The sequence below is a fragment of the Populus euphratica genome, unplaced genomic scaffold, assembly GCF_000495115.2.
Source record: "Populus euphratica unplaced genomic scaffold, PopEup_1.0 scaffold7.1, whole genome shotgun sequence".
NCBI lineage: Eukaryota > Viridiplantae > Streptophyta > Magnoliopsida > Malpighiales > Salicaceae > Populus > Populus euphratica.
The window spans coordinates 621228-645508 of record NW_011499871.1 but is presented as its reverse complement, the minus strand read 5'-3'; the positions used below and the strand labels follow the sequence as shown (position 1 = coordinate 645508).

General features: G+C 30.7%; 1 protein-coding gene and 1 long non-coding RNA gene across 2 annotated transcripts; both read left to right on the top strand.

Moving 5' to 3' along the window:
- Positions 1–1101: 1101 nt before the first annotated feature.
- Positions 1102–3836, top strand: LOC105127256 (uncharacterized). The gene is made up of 2 exons (XR_842592.1): positions 1102–1705; positions 2343–3836. It is a non-coding gene; the product is annotated as an uncharacterized LOC105127256 (long non-coding RNA).
- A 9145-nt stretch (positions 3837–12981) lies between these two features.
- Positions 12982–14736, top strand: LOC105127255 (galactose oxidase-like). The gene has a single exon (XM_011028481.1). It carries the CDS (start codon positions 13072–13074, stop codon positions 14713–14715), a length of 1644 nt encoding a protein of 547 aa, XP_011026783.1. The 5' UTR covers positions 12982–13071; the 3' UTR covers positions 14716–14736.
- The last annotated feature ends 9545 nt before the right edge of the window (positions 14737–24281 follow it).

Below are 24281 nucleotides of genomic sequence, written 5' to 3'. Positions count from 1 at the left end.
TCTCTCTCTCTCTCTCTCTCTCCCCCTCCTCTTTCTCTGTGTCTGTCGTCATCTCGAATCCCCCGCAAGCTTAGAAAAAAGCAGTGATATTTTTTTTGCAGTGAACGAGGCCACCCTTTTTCATGTTTGTTTGTTTTTTTAGTTTACCCAAATTAACATTGTACCAAAATATGAAAACACTTGCAAAATTGATAGGTACCCATAAATCATAGGACTAAACTATATAGCTAGGGACGGTGAATTAGCTCAACTAATCCTCTGACTCATCTTCTTTCTTACGTGTTTATTGTCTTATATTATCGTCAATGCATCATCACGTTATCATATCTACGGACGCCTCATTCAATGTCGATCAAATTCTTGAGGGATTTGGTTTAGGTCGGCAAGTGAGTTCATGCTTTAGATATGATCAATTTCATCATATACTAATTTAATATGATAGCATGTAAATTTGGTATGAAAATATTTTAAGCTTAATGAATATTATATATAAATTAGTATGAACGTTGTATAAAAACTGATTCAAAAATACCATATTGGTTAAAAAAATCGAATGTGAATTTAATCTATATATGTGAGACATGGCTTGAATAATACCATATTAGTTTGTTGAGAAAAACACAAAATAGAATATGAATTTATCCTAGTTAATTAGTTGATGGAAACGGAAGAAAGAAAATAGTATAATAATTAAGAACACACTCACAATGCTCATGGTGATCATGAATAGGTAACAAAATTCTTGATTAATGCCAATGGGAAGTATAGCTAGGGTTAGACATAGAAGTAGTGATATGGGTTAATCGAGATTTAATACTGTATCACTTTATATATATATAAAAAAGGGTATAATTAAGATGTTATTGTTAGCAAAACAGAGATAGTACTTGGTAATTTATTTTAAGCATAAACATATGATGGTGTGATTAGGTCATGATGATATATCGCGGCACACATGGGATTTAATTTGACACCGTGTAAAGAGGGAAAGAGAGCAAAAGGAGGGGGCTAAAATCTATATATATACACACAGAGCAAAAGGAGGGGGCTAAAATCCCCACACACACACACACACATATTGCATTGCATGGTAGAGAACGATGAGATTGATGAGAATGATGGGAGGAAGAGAGATGGGGTGAGTTAGAGATAGGGGTCGTGGTCATTTCTCTGGTGCCCGAGACCCATTTGTAGGGTCAGTGGGTCTGCCGCTTTTATTGCTTTCTTTGTCCTTTTCACCTTTCATCTCTCTTCCTGCCCTTTTTATCTCCTTGTTTTCCTTGCTCGTTTCTCATTCACCATGATCATACAGACCCATCTCTCTCTTTCTCTCCACCCTTAACTCTTTATATCTTTCGCCTCTCTCACAATATGTTTGGTTTAGAGGTCCTTTTTCTTGAGGAAATAAATAAGGGTGGTCTAGAGTTTGCTTTGGTTAATTAGGTTTTTGATTGAGAAAGAGGGGGAAATGGAAGCTATTTCTTTTGAGGGGAATGTTGTCTGGCTCGAGGTCACTAATGGGATCTATGATTTTATCTCAATTGATTGACTTTCTTTTAAATTCTAGTAAATTGAATTGAGAGATCATGATCAACTTATATTTAATGATGTCGGACCAGGCTTCATTCCCCCCAATTATTTCTTCCTTTCAAATCGTTGATCACTAAAATTAATTTCCCTTCCATTTTTGGTCTGGATCTAAAAGGTGAGAGTTAGTATTTTGTAAATCGTATCTTGTTATTTTCTGTATGTATATTTCTGTGCACATGTGTGTTTACTTGTTTTAAATTGATTTTGGAATGTTTTTGTGCATGGGTTTTTTGGTCAATAGAAACACTCTAATTCTTTTGAGCATGAGCTCGCAGATTGGTGTAATGATGAGGGATTTTGACTACCTTTTCTTTTGTTTTTCTCCTTCTTTTATGACTGAAAGAGGAGGATGGATCTTCATCATTACCCTTTTATATTTTATCCCTAAATTTTATGGATCAGGGTTTTATGTTTCCTTGTCAGTCTATCTAGCTAACTCTTCCATCTTCATCATTGAAACTAGTTTTTCTCATGATGGCTCCAAGAATCTTATCTGTCTGTTTCTGGTCCTTACTGATCCACACTCTAATTGGCTTCTTTTTCGCACTTCAACTGCCATAAACCTCTAGGGTTTCATCAAAATGAGCTTACCTTATTAGACCACAGTTACTTGCTTATTCAATATGTATATATGTTTTGTCATTTTTCTTTCCCCTATGCTATTTCATTTAACTAGAAAATAAGATCAAAATATGTATTATACAATTTTTTTTTTTTGTGTAATAAGTCATAACTGCTTTAATTGGCATCAGATGGTTGTATACTTGTCTCTTCATCTTTCTGTGCCACTTTTGAGAGTGGTGGTGGGTGGTAATCTCCTCTCCTCTCCCTTTTGTTTTGTTTCTGCTTTTTCTTTATCTTATGGTTACCTTTATGTTAAAGCTTTGATCTGTGCCCTTTGGTCAACTCATGTCCTTTGCATGCTTGAAGAGATCATGGGCTACACCCAGCTGTTGCATACGTATGGAAAGTAGCTAGCTAGGGTTCCGTCCTTGAATTTCCATAACTTTTTTCTTATGTAATGTAGCTTATATTTGTAAGATAATTTGATCCTTTGCTAAAACAATTTAGTTTTCTTCTGTGAGTCATTTGCTGGCGTGAAGCTTCTTCCATTACCTTAGAGAGAGGTGGAAGAATGATTAATCTTTCAACTTGCTATATATGCTGATCCATCTATTACTTGAAGTGAAACCCTGTTATAACCTCTGTGGCTCGTGCATAAACTATGCTGTGATTCAGTGCATTTCACTCTAAAGAAGAGAATATGATGTGATGGACTGGACCTTTGATTTTGCTTGACCATGCAGTCTTCTTCTGCCATACATGAGCAGGAACTTGTAGTTTTGGACTAAAAGCTTTTGCTCCTGTCTTCTCTAAAAAGCTAGAAATCTAAATTCCTAACATTCGAGGGGGAAACTTTGATATGCTTTACACTGGTATGCAAATTTTTGTTTTCATGTTAAAATGTAGGGATATGGAGCATTTTTTTTGGCTGAATATATAGTGACCATATTGTTGTGGTGTAGTTCTTTGCCGCAATTTCACATACAACAACAACAACAACAATCTATGTCTTAATTTATTGGCTAGATTATGTTATTACTGTTAAGAATTACAAGAAAATGTAGGATACAAACATCCTCTCCGTGTGGTTTTGATAATTTACACATGCACATTATTCTAATTTAATTAGGTTAAAGAGAGTTCATCATGTACTAACAGGAAATCAAACACAAAACTAAGTGAAGGTGGTTACTCTTTAAGTTCTCTTATTTGTAGAGTCCGTAAGGAGCAAAAACCGTAGAAAAATGAAAGAAAGACGGATATTTAGAAAAGGAAACAGGTGATCGGAAAGGTGAATGAGAGAAGCCTCATCAAGAAGACAACCTTGATGTGTCTTCTTTGATAGGCGTTTTTGCTTAGCTTAGAATTTTCTTATTTGCTTGGCGTTGTGGAGTAGTGCGTTCCAATTTTCTCTTATTCTGTCATCAATTTCTAAGTCCGAGCCATATGTACACTGAATGCCTTTAATGGTCTGACTCTCTCTCTCTCTCTCTCATTATTTACTATTAAACAGTTTAGTCACATCAGCATTGATGCCATGGATTCCTCTTTACCCTGACTGTGATAAATGACGACTATGATGTATCTATTATTTGGAAGAAGTCAGAACTGTGTGCTATTAGACCGCATTGTTTGAATTTTGTATTTCAAGAAGTTATTAAGAATCTAGTACAGTTATGTCAGCTTAATTGGTGCAACCCTCTTTTCCATCTCTCAGAGTTACTCTGTGGACTGTTCTTTGAGTTGCACATTCGCTTAATACAAACCCAGATTATTCAGGGAGCAACTTCGATGTGCAATTGGTATTTTGCCTTGAAAGTGTTTCGATTCTTGGAAAATGGAGGTTTTCAATTTGTGCTTCCTCGATCTAGTGGATACATAAACTGCATTTCTTGGAATTCATTTTTGTTGACTCAGTGTTTTCTGGTTTTGATTTTCTAAGCCCTCAAAGTATGTGTCTAGCTGAGAGGGTGAGAGTGAGAGTGAGAGTGAGGGAGAGGGAGAGTTCATTACCCAAAACCTGAGTTCTTCATCTCCCAGAAACAACAATAAATAAACTAAAATAGAATAAAAAATTCATGCTGCCCAAGACATCATGAGTTCCTCCAACCCAGCACCAGAGCTAGTAAGAAACAACAATACTGCTGTGCGAATATCCAATTAATTAATTATTATTATTCTTATTATTATTAGTTTTGATTATCGTGGATGTGCGGTAATTTATTTATGTGCATCTTAGTTATTATTTTTTTATTTTATTTTCATCTTAATTAATCTTATAAATTCTAAAATTAATAATTATATAAATCTTCAATAATTCTAAGAGAAATTAATTAATTATTTAGTTAACAGGATAGGTTCTCTTCATTTTTTATTTTATTAGAAAACTCTGTATTAAAAAAAAAACTAAAGAAGAAAAGACACACACAGTTTGACACTAGGTTGGAGGAATGTATGATGTCTTGTGCATTACATAATCCTTGTCTAAAACCCCTTTAGTGAAGTATCTTGGACTGGAGACACATCCAGCTTTCTTTTTATTATGGTTTTTTTCCTGGAACCAAGCTTTTCAAAAGGTTGATTTGTCTAATTAATGAAGGCTTCTCTCCCAAAGTAGCCATTTAGGTAGGTCCTATCTCTCCATCGACGGGTTCCTGGAAATTTCTTGCAAACATTAATGGGATGTTCCCCATGAAGAAATGGATGTCTCCAAAGGGAGGACATGTTAACGCAGTGGTAGTAGGGCATATACAGCCCACATTTTATAGGCTTTACCCTTTTCACTGGTCCATTTTGGCCCGAGAAAAATTTCAATTTTAGCTAATTAGTTATTTTTTAAAATATTTTTTATATAAAAATATATAAAAATAATTTTTAATTTTTTTTTATCAAAATGATCTAAAAATATATTAATTTAAAATAAAAAATAAAAAATTTAAATTTTTTAAAAACACTTTTAAAACATAAAAATAAAATTTTCTCAACAAAATAAATCTTAAATGTAAAAGGTTGTGGCCCCTTTGCATGAGGTTGAAGAAAACGTTGCCTTCATTGTCATAGGCTCTCCAGTAATGGAATTGATCCAGAATATCCAATAGAAATATCCATCCCAAATTAATGAGTTTCCCATATGATACAGACTTCTGATACAATAGGTTTTGACTTGGAGGTCCTATCCTCCTATGTGAAATCAAGTGTGCTCAGATGACATTTTTTATTTGAAATGCATGTTTAAGGCAAATTACATTACTGTTAATACCACTAATTATATGATGCAACTGGAAACAAGATTATATTATAGCGAATATTATGCTAGTTAACATCAAATAAAAATTCTCAATTTACAAAATTTTTGAACAAAAAATTAGATCCAAAGTCCAAATCTTATTATCCATATGGTCTACCATCTATTTTTTCAATAATCTCAACAAAACCTCATTTTTTAGAGATAAATATCATTTTTTATATGTTATTTTAAAAAAAAAAGATCAATGTTTAAATTTTAAGATATCCAAAGTCCAAATCTTATTATCCATATGGTCTACCATCTATTTTTTCAATAATCTCAACAAAACCTCATTTTTTAGAGATAAATATCATTTTTTATATGTTATTTTTTTTAAAAAAGATCAATGTTTAAATTTTAAGATTAAATACAAGTTACGTTAATTTTTAGCAATTTTGATGAAATTATTTATTAAGACTTAACATTAACATGTTTGACAAGTCTTCTATTTTTAGGGTCTAGTACTATTTTTTGATGTTTTTAAATATCAACATCAAACATTTCACAAAATAATTAGAAAATAAAAAAATAAAAAAGTCTAAAAATAATTAGGATAATTGATGGCAATCAAAAAAATAAATTTAAAAGAAACACATAATAGATGTAATCTTTCATAAAAAAATAATATTGTAAGGATAACATTTTTCTTTCTTTAAACATAGCTAACCACTTACCTGAATTTGTAGAACTAGTGTATATTTTAGGATCCCTAGTTTTCTTTAATTACAAGGTGGCAACTTCAGTTTTTCATGATATATATTTAGTCTCAGCCAATGTCATAGTGTGACAGAATAATAACTCAACTAGGTAATATTGGGTTTAGACTAATTACTTGTGTTTATTTTTTTTAATTTCAGTTCTTTTGATTGTTATGTTATCTACATATGAATTTTTTTATAAATATTTTTCTTTATTTATTCTCAGAATATTTCATTTTTATTTATAATATTATTGCATGCATATGTATATTTATCATGAATGTTGCATACTTTATAAAAAAGTTGATGAAAAGCCTGGATTCGAGCTAAACCCATTTGAGATTTGATAGGTAGATTTGATGATGAGTTTAAGATTCAATGGGAGTGTAACTTATGTTTGCTAATGCTTATTTAGACTCCCACTCAAATTGGAACTCACCTTGTTTATTGAGTATCATATAATTTTCCTTAAGTTTATAATATATAAGGTGAACAGGCTAGGTTACCCTATTGGTAATTTGAATAATCTAGGAGCCTGAAAAGTTTTCAAGTTTAGACTAGTTGAGCCTGAAATCTTTATGAAGTAGATCTTTTTTTTTAGGATTGACCCTTCATAAAACACAAATAATAATATGCATTGACATGTATATTCATCTTTTTATTGTTTTCTTATTTTATCTCCTTTGATCCTTATAGAAAGTGAGAGATGAGAAAACATGATGCCATTGAGGACACAAAAACGAGGTCAGAGCAAGCCAGAAAGATGAAGGAGACTTTTTGCTTATAAGGTTTACGTCAAAATTGCTTGAATAAATGGAACAGGATGAAAAATTATCTTGCATTGGTTAGCTTTTAGACTACTAGGAAATATTATCTTCAAGTGAACAAATTGATTTTCAATAGCAATTTAAGGACATAACTCGAATGCTTAAGATCAAAACATAATATTCTTGTTTTGAGGCCATGATAAAGTTTTAGAATTTAAAATACAAGTACTTTACTTTTGATATAACAGATATAACTCCCACTTTCAAAGAATTTGACTCTTTGTTATCTATGGTTAGATAAAATGTACTTCTACACACCAAGAAAACAAGCCCTATCTAACCATGCCTGGATTAATAAGATAGGCAAGAAATAGGTAAAAGAACAAACAATCATATGAGAAAATATTCAATGGTGGTAGTAAAATCTTTTAGAAGTTACATTTACGAAGAAGCCCCATGATGAAGAAAATGAAGACCATATGCAAATATTAACATTAGGTATTTATGGTTTGGTCTTATTCCAATCAGCAGAAGGAATGATTGACTTTAAGATAATGAACATGTCTAAAAGTGTGGTTTTTCTCAAAATCAATCCAATCATAACAGTTTTATCAGAAAATTTATTTTCACTGAGCCATTGTCAAAAAACTAGAAAAGGGCATTTGATATGTTGTTTACTATTGTTTTTTGTATAAATCATTAGTCATTGAGTGGAAGGAAATATTTTTGGTTTGCTGAGGACTCCATGACACTTGTACTTGAAACTATATAAATTCACAAAACAACCATTAAAGGAGGTGGGACAGAATAACTGGGAATCCATATTTCATAGTTTGAGCAAGTTTGCTTTTCATTGAAAGACTAAACATGCTTATTTTCAAATATATTTAGCTTATTACAAAGCTTATTAGTGGCTCCCATTGATAGGAACACATTTTTGCATTAGTTATTGCCCTCATATGATTTTATGATAATTGAGACTTGAACAATTCATATCTCAGACTACTGGATTAAATGAGTTCTACAAAGACTTTAAAACTTTTAAAAAATTGATTGAAACAATTAAACAAGCCTGGAAGCACTATGGTATAATGGTATTTGCTAATAAAGTTTATAAGAAAACAACTCTAAGTTACCTGATATGAAAAAAGCCAAAGAAAAAAGCTATCAGGTCTTATCACATAAGGGTCTTTAAAGACCCATGGTTCAACCATGAAAGATACACAAAAAGATCTTTGAGCTCAATAAGAGATCTATATTGAGAATTTAAATATAAAGTTAGAACAATTTAGGGCAAAAAAAAGAAAGTCAAAGTCTAATTTAGTTGTTCATCAACAAACTCTAGTCATAATAAAAAGAGAGAAAGATGGTTTATGCCCAAGTGTAATAATAGCAACAAGATTTTCGGGAGTTATAAGATAAATTTAATTTGTTATCAGAGACCAAAAATAAATAAGATAATAAAATAGCAAAAATGACTCAAGCAACATTGAAAGCTCAAGAAAATATTACAGAATTAAAGTGAATAAAAAAAACACTTAAAAAGTTATTTCGACAGTAAAATATATAACTACTCAACTTAATAATTAATATAGAGTTTTTATTAACTTGGCTAGCAAGTTTCTTATCACCGAATAGATTTTAAGTAGAGATAATATCATTTTCACTTGATAAATTTTAACAAGTTTGTTTTCATCAATAAGATATTAACTAGAAAAAAATGTTTATTAATATTTTAAAAAGGTTTTTATAATTCTAAATATTATGATGGTTTATTTTTATTTTTATATAATTAAATAAATAATAATATTTTTTTTTACTTTAAAAGAAAAATACTGCGTATCATTCTATAGTTTCAGATCGTAAAAGGACTAACATTTTTATTTTTATTTTTTGTCAATGAGTTATGATAATATTACACAAGGTAGTTACAAGTGCATTCATAGGCTCACAAAGAGGAGGTTGCGCATGGAGTTCAAAGCCCTCACTACAAAGCCCAAAAGAAAAACCTAAGCCAGCCCTCCCTAAAAGATTGCTAGGAAAACGGCGACACATCAAGAAGACAGGAGCTACAGAAACAACAATGGAGTTTCCGAAAGCATAAAACACAAATAAGGGCAAAGGAAAGTAATCCTCTCTCCTCTTGCTTGGGAGAGGTGAAAAGGGGAGGAAATAGAAGGTAAAAAATTAACCTCATGCCCTTGTACTTTCAGTTTTTATAGTTTGACCTAATATCACTGGTTGATTAATCCTTATTCAATTAGATGTCAACACGTGTCATGGCTAAAAATCATCAAATACCCATGTACTCTAAGAATTTAGTCGAATGATGCTCGCTATAATAAAATGGATTAAATAGTTTATCTCCTTCAATTTATGCTTCATTTAAAATTTAAAATAAAGCATAAAAGAATAAATATTTTTAGGTTACGTTCGAAAAATTATGAGGTCAAGTTTAATAATTTTCATACTTTGTTAACCTAACCTAACCTAATAATAGCAAGTCCTTCATTTTTCTAATTTATTCTTATTTACGAAGAATTAAAAAAAAAAACTTGCTATAATTTGATAGCGTTTTAATTTCTTTCCATACTTTTAGAAATTACAAAATAAAATTGATCAAAATCTGAATCCTAAAATAAATAAATAAAAATTATGCATATCTGAAAAGAAAGCAGGTCATCCATGGAGAAACAAGCAAAGTGGCCTAAACAACAGCCACAGTAAAGGAAGCAGGTCATCCACGGAGAAAAGAAGTAAAAAAACCAGGTAAAGACAGAGAAAAGCAGGGGGAAATCCCTTTGAGTAATTGAATTGTGCAAGTTTTTCATCTTACTGACCGCAACTACCACCTATATTAGCATTAATTATTGCAAAAACATGTAGCAGAGCTTAAACCAGAATTATGTATTTAATTATTTTCTTTTGAGGTTGCAGTGACTATTGTTTTTTTAAGTTTTTTTTTAAATGTATTAAAATATTTTAAAAAAATTATTATTTTTAACATCAATTTATTAAAATAATAAAAAAGCATAAAATTGATAAAATAAATTTTAAAAAAATAAAAATAAATTTTTTTAAAAATAATGTTTTTATCACACTCTTCACATGTTAAGAAGAATAAATGGACGAAATTGAATTAGCCGTGAGAGTGGCGGAGTCGCCAACACAATGTTGTCTGGAACTCAGGTGGGCCGCAGAGGGATGGACCCGTGCAAGGATAGGTGATGTTTGTGAGTGTATAAAAGGGAAAAGTTGTGGTTGCAGTTTAAAAGATTACTGATGTCGTTTGAAGGAAATGATGTCGTTAGATGGAGGAAGAGTAAGAGGGTGAAAAGGAAGGAGGTGGCAGCAGCGGTGGTGAGGGGGAGCATTGGTGGAGGAGTGGTGGTGGTGGTTGATCTGGTTGTGAAATGATGCAAGGAAATAGGGTGGTGTTGGTAATGGCCTGGCTATTTTTTTTTTTAATTGGTTAAATGCATAGCATCTTTGTTATTTTGAGGTTTTATGTAGTTTTAAACATTAAATTGAATATAATAATAAATTTATAGATATTTAAATATTTTTTGATACTTTTTAAACCACGGTTAAAAATATAAATTGTTATTTAATATGTAAGCTCCAGAAAATAAATGTATTTTTTAAAAAACTTAAAGAAAAAAGGGTAAAAATAAGTTCAAACTATTTAATAATTTCTTTTCTAGTTATCTTTTTTATTTAGTAAGCCTATTTTATTATGAAAGATTTAATTTGATCAACCTTACTATAGAGGTATTTGATGATTTTTAGCCATCTGTATTTTATTGATAAATTTAAAGTAATATTTGAATGCTTTTAAAAAAACATTATTGAAAAATGTATTAAAATAATATTTTTTTAATTTTTAAAATTCATTTTAATATAAGTAAATTAAAATGATTCAAACTCATAAAAAAAACTAATTTAAATCAAAACAATTTTCAAACATGCCTTTTGAATACAAAAATAAATACATAAGAGTTGACATTATTCAAAATGAATTAGAGGGTTCTGTATCACTAAAATTCGAACATAAAGAGGCAATGGTGATTTTTTGCTGGAAAAATATATTTAAAACAATTAAAACAATAAAAAAGATAAATATTGAATAAAATTACTCCCATGTGCATTTAGTTTAAACTAGCTAACATATTTTATTGAAGATTCCATGGCCCCTCACATGATAATGAGTTATGACTAGCAGGGACCACGAGGCTGAGGGTACAGCTAGGCATGGTCACCGACACCTTCATTATAATTATTGCAGGAAAAGCTAAAATATACGGAGAATAAAATTTAGTGCTTATCTGTATTGTTTTTTTTTTACATGTTTTTTTAATGTTTTTTTTTTTAATTTTATTTTTTAATATTAAAAAATAATAATTTATCTTTTTTATTTAAGTTGTACAATTCATATGTTTAATAAATTTGCTCATTAATAAAATATGTTTTTTTTCATTATTTTTTAATTAATTTTTTTAATTTTTATATAATTATTAAATTGATTAAAAAATGGATTACATTATTATTTTTTGTTTGCTTTCTCTATTATTTTATTATTTAGAAATAATTATCTCAATTATATGTTTATTTTAGACTAGTGATTAATTATATGATCATTTATTTTTATTATTTAATTAAATAAAAAATATAAAAAAACTATTAAATTTAATAAAGTTCATGACCCGAGTGGTAACGAGGGTGGAGGTTAATCCAATCTATCATGATTTTAATATTTTTTTAAAATATATTATTTTGAAGTTTTTTTAAAGTAATCTAATCTATCATGGTTTTAATATTTTTTAAAAATATATTATTTTGAAGTTTTTTTAAAAATTAAATCATATTTTTTTTTTTATCATCAAGGTTGCATTTGGACCTGTAAAATCAATCGATTTAAGTCAAATTAATTCTTATATAATTTAATTAAAAATTTTAATTAAATAAAAAATTAAATTAGAAAGTTTTAAAATTAACTGATATTATATGATTTGATAACAGTATTAAAACAAATTCTCTAAACTTTTAATTTGTTTTATATTTAAAGAAATATATCAATTTGAATATTGGAATATCCACTTTGCTTAACTTGATTTAATTTCTTCCATTGAATCATGTTCCAAAATTGTTGGCCTTCGCTATGATCGTCTCTCATCTCAAAAAATTTTTGCACTAGCGTAACCAGCAATAACCATGGATTATGCAGAGAAATATCCAGATTGTAAAATCACCATGGCTCGTGGGATTGTACCGATACTGCACCATTTTCATCCACAGACAAGTTTCTAATGGGAACCAGGCACAATAAACTTATATGGCAGAATTTAAAATTTTAATTTCCATATATAAATGCCATTGAATGTTGAGTCTTTATGTGCCAGATGAATAATTGAATTCAAAGAGATTTGTCTGTTTCTTTTGGCTAGTTTTTCTATACGAGTTCATTGAAAGGGTCTCTGAGCTTCATTACGGGGGTAGCATCTCACAGTCCTCGATCAAATTTGCAAATCAGTGCGCAGTCAAGTATGATCCAGCCACTTGTGCCTCGATCAAATTTGTAAAATTAACTAGCTATCGCACAAATGTCTACGCTGCCAGTAAAAGACCTTGTAACAAATGAATGGAGAACACTTAAACTGGGATGAAACTAATTCATGGAGTTTTCAGAGCACACAATTAACCAGACTGATGCATCATCTGTAGCTACCAGGCATCATTAAATGCATTCTTGATGCTCGTAATTAACAAAACAAGATGGTTGTTCAGGGCATTTACAGCCCCAACACTGTACAAGTCCGGATTCTAAAGTCAACTCACGATGAGGATCTTCTCACCTACCGGAGCTACCAAAAATAAAACAAGAACACTTGCAACTAGTATTAAACGATCAATTAAGTGCTTAAAACCATTTTATTGTCTTCTCGCTGATTAATGATTGCTACTTGTTTTAACGTTGCTATCTATTAAGCATACATAAAGCCAGCTCGAATATTAGTTACTATTCACTTTTTTTAAATGCTAGTGCTTTGCTGATATTTTTTTGACGGTCCCAGACTGAAAGTTGCTGTTTACTGATTTCAGGTCTATATAATTTGGGCAGTTCATAAATAAAAAAAACACATCTAGCTAATGTTACCTAGGCGCTACCATGACAACAAAATCCTTGGTATGTCTAATCCTTGTAACCAGTTCACTGTTCACATTAGCATTAGGCAGCCAAACACACCGAGGAAAATGGAAGCTACTGAAGAGAAGCATCGGAATTTCAGCAATGCACATGCAATTGTTACCAAATGATAAAATCATCGCATTTGACTGGAAAGGTTCCGGTCCATCCAACATTTCTCTACCAGGAGGAAAGTGCGTTGTTGATTCAGAAACTACGACTGATTGCTATTCACATTCTGTAGAGTTTGATCCCTCCAGCCGGAGAATCCGACCGCTTACCATTACAACCGATACATGGTGCTCTTCAGGTGCGTTGTTGCCGAACGGTATTCTAATCCAGAGTGGTGGATTCAGGCTTGGAGATCGAGTGGTTCGGTCTTTCACACCGTGTGCAAATTGTGATTGGGTTGAGAAAAAAAATGGTCTAATTACTTCAAGATGGTATGCATCAAATCAAATTTTACCAAATGGGAAAATCATTGTTGTTGGGGGCTTAAATCAATTCAATTATGAGTTCATTCCGAAAACTTCTACTTCTGATCAAACACTTTATCAGCTTCCATTTCTGAAAGAAACCAGATATTCCCCACTCATTCCCAACAATCTTTATCCTTTCCTACACCTCACTCCTGGTGGAAAGTTATTCATTTTCGCTAATGACCGCGCAATTCTACTAGACCATGTTAACAACAAGGTGGTTAAGAACTATCCTGTCATGCCCGGAGGCGTTTCGCGCAACTATCCGAGTACAGGTTCCTCAGTTCTGCTTCCTCTTATCCTTTCCAGCAATTTCAACAACCACCCAGAGGCTGAAGTTTTTATCTGTGGTGGGACAGTACCAGACTCAAACCAAATGGCAAATGTAGGAGTCTTCATTGCTGCTTCCAAATCCTGCGGTCGACTAGTAATAACTGCCAATAATCCAAGCTGGGAAATGGAAGAAATGCCTCTCAATAGATTGATGGGAGACATGATATTGTTGCCTACAGGTGATGTGCTTATCATTAATGGTGCTGCAAAAGGATCAGCTGGCTGGTATGCGGGTAGGGAACCAGTGCTAAACCCAGTTCTTTACCGGCCTGATGCACCTATCACTGCTAAAACTAGCAGGTTTGAGATAATGAGTCCCTCAAAAATTCCACGTCTTTATCATTCTACAGCCCATTTGCTATCAGATGGTCGTGTTTTGGTGGGTGGAAGCAATCCAAATAGTAACTACAACTTCACTGCTCTTTATCCAACTGAGCTAAGTGTTGAAGTATTTTATCCACCATATTTTAGCCCCAACGTTTCTAGACCATTAATTAGTAAGATAAATCCAGGGACCAATCTTGAATACAAGCAGAAATTCTCCATGCATTTTCACATACATCAGTGGCATGAAGAGCTTGGAAAGATTTATGTGACAATGGTGGCACCATCTTTTACTTCACATTCCTATTCCATGAATCAAAGGTTGCTGGTTTTGGCTCTGGACAGTGAAGCCCAAAAGGTGGATTTCAGCAACTATGTTGTTGATGTCCATGCACCGGCAACTGCAACACTGGCACCTCCAGGATATTACCAGTTATTTGTAGTCCATGAAGGTGTTCCCAGTAAAGGAACATGGGTCCATATCAAGTAGAAGTTGTAGTAGTTGCGCCTCAAAGAAAAGAACGTGTAATCTATATGTTGCTTTGATGATTAGAATTATGGCATTCATTTCAATATCTCATAATCTTTGTGTGTGTGTGTGTGTGTGTGTGTGTGTGGGTGTGTGGGGTACAAATTGATAATTCCAAAGCATACAAGCACATGTAAGCAGCAGTAGCCTTTTGATGCAATTATTGAAACTGCTGTTCGTTAATTATTTAGACACGCCAATTTTTTCTAATTCATTAAAAGATTTTTTGAATCTTTTATTTAATGGAAGATTTAAAAAAAAAAATTAAGATCAGGCAACATATATGCCACAAGAGGAGAAATTTAATCGGTTTTGTCCGTTACCATCGGGGCTCGTCATTTTCCCATTGCTATGAGTAAACTCTCACCTTTCTGTGCCCGGGATGGTGTTAGGCTTTCCTTTCAATGTTCACTAAAGATTGTGAATTCTATTTCCTTCCGTTCATAATAGTGATTATATCTTGTTTCAATTTAAAAAAACAAAATAAGTTAGAATAGATTCTATCTCATCGAGAATATCAGCATATTCCAAAAATTATTTCTAAATTCCAAATAGAATATTCTGGTTTCATTCTAGTTTTTTTAATATAGTCAAACAATTTTTTTATAAATTTTTTATTTAAAAAAATATTATCTAATTATATAGTATCAATTATATCTTATGATTCAACTGATAAATCATATTAAAATTTTACAAGAAATTTCTTTAAGTATTATTATATCTCATTTTAAGATTTTATGATAATTGAAGTTTAGAAAGACCTTTTAACATTGTTAATGATATTTTTATAATTTTGTTAAGAAATGCCATTTTATCTTCTTTTTTTTGGGTTGAATTTTTTTAAATTTCATCATTCAATAATAAATTTATTATGATTGAGTTTCGTAATTTATTTTAATTTGTTTTATTTTTTGTTACAATAATTTTATGATCCATATCATGAATTTAAAAGATTAACCCGAATTAATTTTAATCAACACAATATAATAATATCTCAATAAAATAACATGTCAAAGTACTTTGAAATCGAAACACATCATTCCAATTGAAAAAACAAAACGCCAAACGGAGGGATAACCTTGTTCCAGTGGTAATAATGTTGCTGGGCTGGTATTTTACACTAAGGCTTTAGGAGCCTATAGTAGTTTCCTTGTATTTGTGAACCTACCAGGAAAGCCCTTGGGCTTTTATGGACCAATCATTGCCTGTCCCCTTCATTTCTTTAGCTTGAGGACCCATTTGCAACGTTCTTGTATTTGGGATCCTACTAGGTGTAGCCCTATGCTTGAATTGGGGCCTCTTTGGCCCGATTTCTTATAACTTTAGTTCCTTCCTTGATTAAATGAAAACCCTTCTATTGTTTTTTATAGAGAGCTGTTCCTTTCATTTTGACAGCTAAAAAGGATAATCATCACACAACATCAATCAATACTGATGTTTGTTAGTGAATAACTATGTATACTTTATTAGAATCTTTAATTGAGTTCAGATACACTTAAGATTGAAAATAGTGTCGCTTTAGTGACCTAAAGGTATTTTTAGAATAAATAAATTTTCTTTATCATTTTTTAAATATATAAAACTCGTTACGAACATAATCAAAGAAATTAATTCAAATAATTTTTTCATAAAACACAAAATACTGAAATTTTTATAATCTCCATTACTTATTTGGGAATTATAAATTACAAATCTTGTATGTGTGTGTGTGTTTATATATATATAATTTCCATCATCATTGCTTTAGTTTAATTGTCACTATTGCATTGTTAAATCAGAGTCCCCACCATGGCCGTGTCTTGCATTTTACATGACGCCCCGCTGTTTGTGATTAAACATCAAATTCCTTTCTGGAAGGATTAGTGATGGGTTAATTATCTTATCATCAAATTCCTTTCTGGAAGGATTAGTGACTAATCCCGCCTTAAAGTATATTGTAAAAGTAGGTAATGATGATCATAGATTGAACTAAGGGATCGTTTTCCCTTTCTCTCTTCTATAATTTTTAAAAGATTCTAGATGCCAGAAAGATAGACTTTTTGAAACTCTATGGATTACATCAGAGAAAAGAAAATTAAAATTGATTGAGTTCTAAAATTATAATTAAAATGCAGAGGAAATTAACTCTGATTCGATCATTTTGAATGTCAATAATGATAATAATTCAATAATCTTCTATGAAAAACGACATATAAAACTGTTTAAATAATAGTTAAAGGGACCTAGTTAATTAAAATCAAATTAAATTAAAATTGTGAAACTTAACTAGAAATTGGAAAATAACTAGGAATAAACTTAACTAGAAATTTTATCAAATTAAATAATAAAAAAACTCATTTGATATATATAAATAAAACGAGAGTAGATTTTATTCATTTTCTTTGAATTAAATCTTTTTTTGTGAAAAACCATTAATGTTTTTGTTATGATAGCTACGATATGTCAAAATTTTGGAGGTTCAGCTTGGTTGGAAAATGTTTGTTTTCGATGATATCATCCATTAAAACATGGCAGGTGCACAAAGCTACACCATTAAACTCTCATTTTGGATGCTGACAACAAAATTATAGTATAGTTTGTCACTTGGATTGTGGTTTAACAAGCAAGGCACAGCCATATATAGGCATCTAGAGTCATTTCATTGATTAGCAATCTCATTCTAGATGGACAAACTAGCCCTTTTCTGTAGGGCACACCGAAAGAACATGGAGCTAATACTTTGCTTGATTGAGTAGGATACCTCTCCAGGATGCATGAACTTTACCAACGTGTTTTGACGTCTATGAAATCCTTGAATGTGATCTAGCTAGCTATCAAGTTATAGGAATGGAAAACAACCTCCTTGCAATATAGCAACTAAACGAGAAATCATACTGGATCCCGTACACGAACCACTGGGGCAAATGATGGAAGAGCAAGCGTTGATTCATTTGAAGAAATTCTATACAGCTTATTTGTTCGTATAATATTAAAGTCTGTTTAAAAGGGTTGTTGCTATTGTTTTTTGGAGTGATTTTTATTTAAAAACAATAAAATAAAATATTTTTAAAATATAAAAACAAACATAAACTTAATCTTCTCTCTCGAAATCGCTTTGAAAACACGACTATACAAGGTCCAAAATCACTGTCAGTCTGTTGGTTGCCATTTACTGGGTAAACTGGGTGTCCCTGGTGTAGGCATGGAATGTCAAACGAGCGAAAAGCTGACGAATTCATATGGCTGTACGGATTTCATCATTCACTGTATTTTAGCACGCTCAGCAGCCCACGTTGGTCATGTGTTTCCCGGTGCTTGTTTCTTAGGCATCACAGTCATTTCATTTATTCTGCCCAGGCATCTCCCCATCAAGTGCGCACACGCATAGGACAAACTGACCATGCAAAATGCCACAAGATATCATTCATCTCCCTTCTCTAACCTCTTTTGTTTTTTATTCCTCGTCAATGCTTGTTCACTCCAAAAAGATTCAATGAAACACCCTTTGATCTCTACTATTAATACAAGCCAAGGCTTGATGAATTTTTACATTCAAGTTTTTTTAATTATTAATGTGAATATTCAGATTAATTTATATATATTTCAGTTAATTTTAAGAATTCTAAAATTAATAACAATATAAATATTCACTAACTTTAGTGAGGTTAAGCTTTAGTCCTTGAATTATATAAAATTTATAGAATAGCCCTTGATCTTTCATGTCATGGTGAGACACTAGTACTTCTTCAGCATCAATGGCGAAGCAAGATAATGCACTTTATGGGTCAAACTCAAACTACAATCATTATATAGAACCAAAACATACTTGGTGACCCCCTCACCAAGTTTTATGTGAAATAAATGAAATATTAGACAAGGAACCTTAGAGAAATAATTACTTTAGCCTAGTGATAATTAACCGAAAAAAACAGAGAGTTAGGAAAAACTAAGAAAAAGTACTTGAAATTAAACGAAAAAGGAAAAAAAGGGGGAGCGCTTGGAATTGTTTACTTTTATAAAAAGAAATTAGAATTGATGCTATATATTGCATTATTGATGTTAAAAGGTTGCTTGTTCAAGTGAAAAATTAGTGAAAGGGGGGCATTGATTTGACCGTAGCAGCATCAAAGTATGGCTCCATCCACACTCAAATGTTTTTATATGTGGGCAACCCTAGGTGCAAATAAAAAGACTCTCCATGTGATTGACTGTTAGTTTGGATTCTTGTCCATTTAGTAATGAGAGTGAAGTTGACTGTTTTATGGGTTTTGGTTTTTATTATTATTAACTTCTTCTTACAAATTATTATTTATTTGAATATTTTTTTAATTAATATTTTTTAATTTTTTAATGTTAAATTTATTTTTATTAAATTATTATATTATCATTACACATATAGTTGATTTGTGAGGTTAATTCGATTTAATAGGTTATATAAATTATTTTTTTGATATATAAAATCAATCAAATTATATTAAATCAATTTTTATATAATTTAATTTTTTTTTTAAAAAAATATTATTAATATTTAAATATTTTTTTATGTTCAATGAAAATTTAATTTAATCTATAATATAGCGCAGGTGAATAATTGCAGTGATGGTTAAAAAATCCTTGATAAAAGAAATTAATGAAAATTAGGTTGCAATAATTAAAGTAGAAAAGCTTTGAAAGCTTTAAAACGAAGCTTCTAAAAAAGCTGACTTTGGAATCATATTTGGAAAAAAGATTAAAAAAAAGCTAACTAACTATCGGTAAATATATAGGCAGTTAAGGTTAAGATTGGAATGATATTTCAAATGGTATTTTATGAAAAAATAATTTTTTAATGCTTTTGAATTGTTTTAATATGCTATGTTAAAAATATTTAGTTTTAAAAAAAATTATAATTTTAATATAATTTAAAATAATAAAACACATCGTTAATATTTTCAAACATCTTTTAGTAATGGACTCCACGTCCCCTCTTGATATGTTTAAGATGCTTGGTGACTAAAGTCTAACTTTACTGAACCTAAGACTCAATTATATCGCAGTAAAATTAAAGCAAGTCTTCAATTAATCGAACCTTATTTATTTTGAACATGTTCTGTAATCATTTTTTGCCCCATCTTCTAGAAACGATTTCCAATTCTCAAATATCAACCAACCTTTGTAGTAAATGTAGAGGCTAAACCTTGCGGGTCATTCGTCTAATGGGCAAGTGGGCACACCTTTGTTTTTTTTCTACCATGATTAATTTTACGTCAAATCGTAAGAACAAAATATGTTTATATATATATATATATATATGAATATCTTAAATCCAACGAGAGGTGACAATATTGTTAAGGAAAACACAACTAGAGATGGCAGTGAAATGGGTTCTAAATATAGCCACGCCTGATTTCGAGTAGCTATGACCATCGTCAACCCTCAGATTTTGTACTCTCTAATTTGATCCCAGTTTTTGTTTTATTAATTAAAAATCACATAAAATCCCTAAAAAAAAATTAAAAAAAAAATATTGAACATGTCTAAAACGCAAATTTACACACACAGACTTATACTTATGTATTAATAAAAATTATAATTATTAAACAATTTTGACAGACATGTATAAAAAATTCAAGTATAACAAGCAGCTTGGACATTCTTGACAAAAATTGACCAATTAGATGGACAAAGGAGAATCAAATCCCATATCTATTCTTGTAAAGCCATACGCACAGGCATCATGAGGATATGAAGAGTGGTATTTACAGCAAACAGAGGGCTAAAGTCTTAGTTCAAACGCAATATTTTCATGGATGCATTCCTACTTTCTATGACAGTGCTTTTTTTAATGGGGATTTTTTTGAAGAAAAAATTATTAGATGGTTGTATGAGTTGAGAATGTACTTTCAATCAAAGAAAACTCCTAGTTATTATAATTTTACCATAGATAATATAGTACCATAGATAAATTTTACCATAGATAATATGTTACAATATTCTAGAGGATAGAGTTTATGTTAGGAAGCTTGTAATTTTACCACATCAAACTAAAAAAAATAATCTACGAAGGCATTTTATTGCAGACATCTAAGCTACTTGATTGTCTATTCGACATTTTCAAATAATAAGAAGGCGAAACGTGGAGGATACAGCGATGGATTGTTGTGAAAAAATCTAGTCTTTCTTTTCCTTTATGCTGTGTCAAATTTCAATGAGGGGCTATGTGAGCCCCTCATTCGTTTTAATTTATCTCCGATTCCAGACCGAGTCTTACACATATATTATCAAAGTTTAATCGAATAAAAATTAGATAACTTCAGACATTTAAATGAAATTATTATCTCAAATTCCAATATGAATTGCTAGTTTTTAAACAAACCAAGAAATTTCATTCCCATGGAAACCCATCCATCCAAGCAAGGCCGAAAACACATCTTTCAATTATCAAAGAAAAAAATAGTTAAGTACCGTACCATCTAGCTTTGAAAATGTTTAAAAGAATACTAGGAGTGAATTTTTAAAAGTGTTTTTTATTTTATTTTTAAAAATTATTTTTGATTTAGCACATTAAAATATCTGAAAATATCAATAATATATTATATTAATTTAAAGTCAAAAAATAAAAATAAAATTAAATATTTTTAAAAAACTTTCGGTGGAGTTTGTATGCTTTGCTTTTGTTATTCACAGCATAAGCTCGAATTCGAGAGCTTTTTTAGAAAGAATAATATTGTTTGATTTCATCGATTTTCTCTTACAAAATCACGAGTGTGAAAATCTTAATTATTAAATATCTGAAAGCCTCAATGGCACTTTTATTTAATGGATGTGATTTTTTCGAGTGATTTTGACACAACCTTTCAATGAAGTTAAATAGTTTGGACTCTTTTTCTTTGTTCTTTTATAAAGAAAGGATCCACTTATCCACACGTCTCTCTCCTATTGAATTGTTTTGTAACTTTGTTGAAAGACGAGATTCGTAACAATAATTTTTTCATCTCTGGTACTGAATTGAAATCAAGGAACAAGACGCGAAGAAAATAGTCCTAGTTGGCATGCTTAGCAAGGCGTTTGTGAAGAGGGCTACAGATTGCATTTAATTTGGGTCATTGCACTTGGTGTCATGCTGTTTCTGTTGTGCCATGCTATGCCCAAGGCCAGATTCAATGGATCTCACATCCCCTTCTGGAAATGGCGACGTTGAGGTCTGTTTGGAAGAGAGGCAACATGGTCTTATTACTATAGCAAACAGAGACCTCATTTTATCATGCCATTCCTTAAGCGACAACCGGCTCATCTAGGAAAACCGCAATTTTCATTTCAAATTAAATTTTTAATGGATTCTTCTACTATCAAAAATATAATTTTTAAAAAATAAAAAAAATATTATTTTAATATATTTGCAAGTAAAAAACATTTTAAAAAATATTTATGAGAAGTTTCCTTTCGGTGACAATATTTACAATCTTTTAAGGGATTGATCATTATAAATTTACCATACAAAGTGTTTAAATAGTTAGGGGGTATTAGTTATATATCAAGATGGACATATAACTGTACTCCCAAAGCCTAACCAAGGAACTTGCCTCTTCAACCATGTGATCGCTCTATCGGATTGCAAATTGTGATGTCGGTTTCCTATCAGTTAGCATTACAAATTGTTATTTATGTTAAGATTAAAGGAATAATGAGAATTTTACTATTTATTTTCTGAATTAGTGATCAATCGGAATGAAACTTGTGTCCTGGTTGCCAAATAAGTTACACGAGGAGCCACTTTATAATCATGAGAGCAAACCTCTCGATCGGATTACGAGATATGTGGATGTTTGAATGGCCATTAACACTAGCAATGGCTTATTGACTATACGGCCTACCATAAACGAAAAGAAGGGGAAAGGAACTCAGAGAGAAACAATTGCAATCATACTGTTGAGCACATCATGGACTTTACAAAGGTTATTGAGGGAATACCGCGTCCCAATAGTTATGAAGACAAGACGAGACAGCCATGATGTTCACGACAGTAGAATGATTCAAAAGTCAAAATAACAACGAACAACATGCTAATTTCTCGTTCTTTTTCGCCGTTTTCCACTGGCCTTTTCAGGATCTGGTGGGCTAATTACTCAGTGGGGGGATGACTATTCGTCTGCACCGAGAGATATCCATCCTAATCAATGTGAATGAGTTGAATATTTTACTATTACTTTCTTGTTTGTGTTGGGTTTGGGTAAATTTTGAAACAATAAAGTTGGGATTGGGGCAGGTAATGGATACTGCAGAACTATAACTGATCCAAAATTTATTTCTCTCTCTATATATATTACAAATATATTAAAACTACTAGGCCTTTTTACTGTAGCAATCTATAATAAAAAGCTAAGTTATTATTATTATTTTTTTAAAGTTATTTTTAGCTATTTTTCTTTATTTTTTTCAATGCCTTTAGCTTTTTTCTTTCTTTCTTTGTTTTTTTATTTTAATAAATTTTATTTTATTTAATTTAATTTAAGCTATTTTTTTTTAATTTTTTTATGCCTTTAGCGTTTTCTTTTCTTTCTTTGTTTTTTTTTCTTTTAATAAATTTTGTTTTGTTTGATTTACTTTGTTAATGTTAATATTTTTTTTAATTTAGTTATCAGACTTTTATGATATTGATCCCGAGTTTAATAGGTTAACTTAATTTCACGAGTTAACCTAGATTTTTTTTTAATTAATTTTTTTGTTTACTTTAGTTTGTTAATGTTAAATTTCTTCTATTTAGTTATTAGACTTTCATGACACATATCTCAGATTTTACGGGTTAATTTGGTTTCACGGGTTAATCCAATTAATTTTAGATTAACCCGTCTATTTTTTTTTTTTTGTTTTTTTCTTTTTAATTAATTTTTTTCATTTACTTTAGTTTGTTAATGTTAAATTTCTTTCTATTTAGTTATCATACTTTCATGACACATATCTCAGGTTTTACGGGTTAACCCGTCTATTTTTTTTTGTTAATGTTAAATTTTTTTTATTTAGTTATTAGACTTTTATGGCATAGATCCTGGGTTTAACGGGTTAACCTGGTTCGACAAGGTAACCCAAAGTTTTTTCTCTTTTTAATTAATTTTTTTGTTTAATTTAGTTTGTAAATGTTAAATTTCTTTCTATTTAACTACCAGACTTTCATGACACATATTCCGGGTTTGATTGGTTAACCTGGTTTCATGGGTTAACTGAGTCAATTCTTGATTAACCTATCAAATTTTTTTTTCTATTTAATTATAAACTTTCATGACATGAATCTCAAGTTTGGTGGATTAACCTAGTTTGAAGGGTTAACCCTGTTAATTCAGATTTTTTTTTCTTCATGTTGGTTTTTTTCTTTTTAATTAATCTATTTAATTATCATACTTTTATGATACGATATTGCAGCCAGACCCACATCCAAGGCTCTTGGATTTGGTGTTGCAATCAAACTCACTTAAACTTGAATCATGTAAGTTTAATATTATTATTAATATTATAAATATTACTCTTGGGTCAAGTGTTGCAGTTAGACCTAAGGTTTTTGGGTATAACTTTGT

Bases quoted from the DNA above. Each gene is read 5' to 3' on its own strand.
- LOC105127255 (XM_011028481.1), top strand. From the start codon at position 13,072: ATGACAACAAAATCCTTGGTATGTCTAATCCTTGTAACCAGTTCACTG.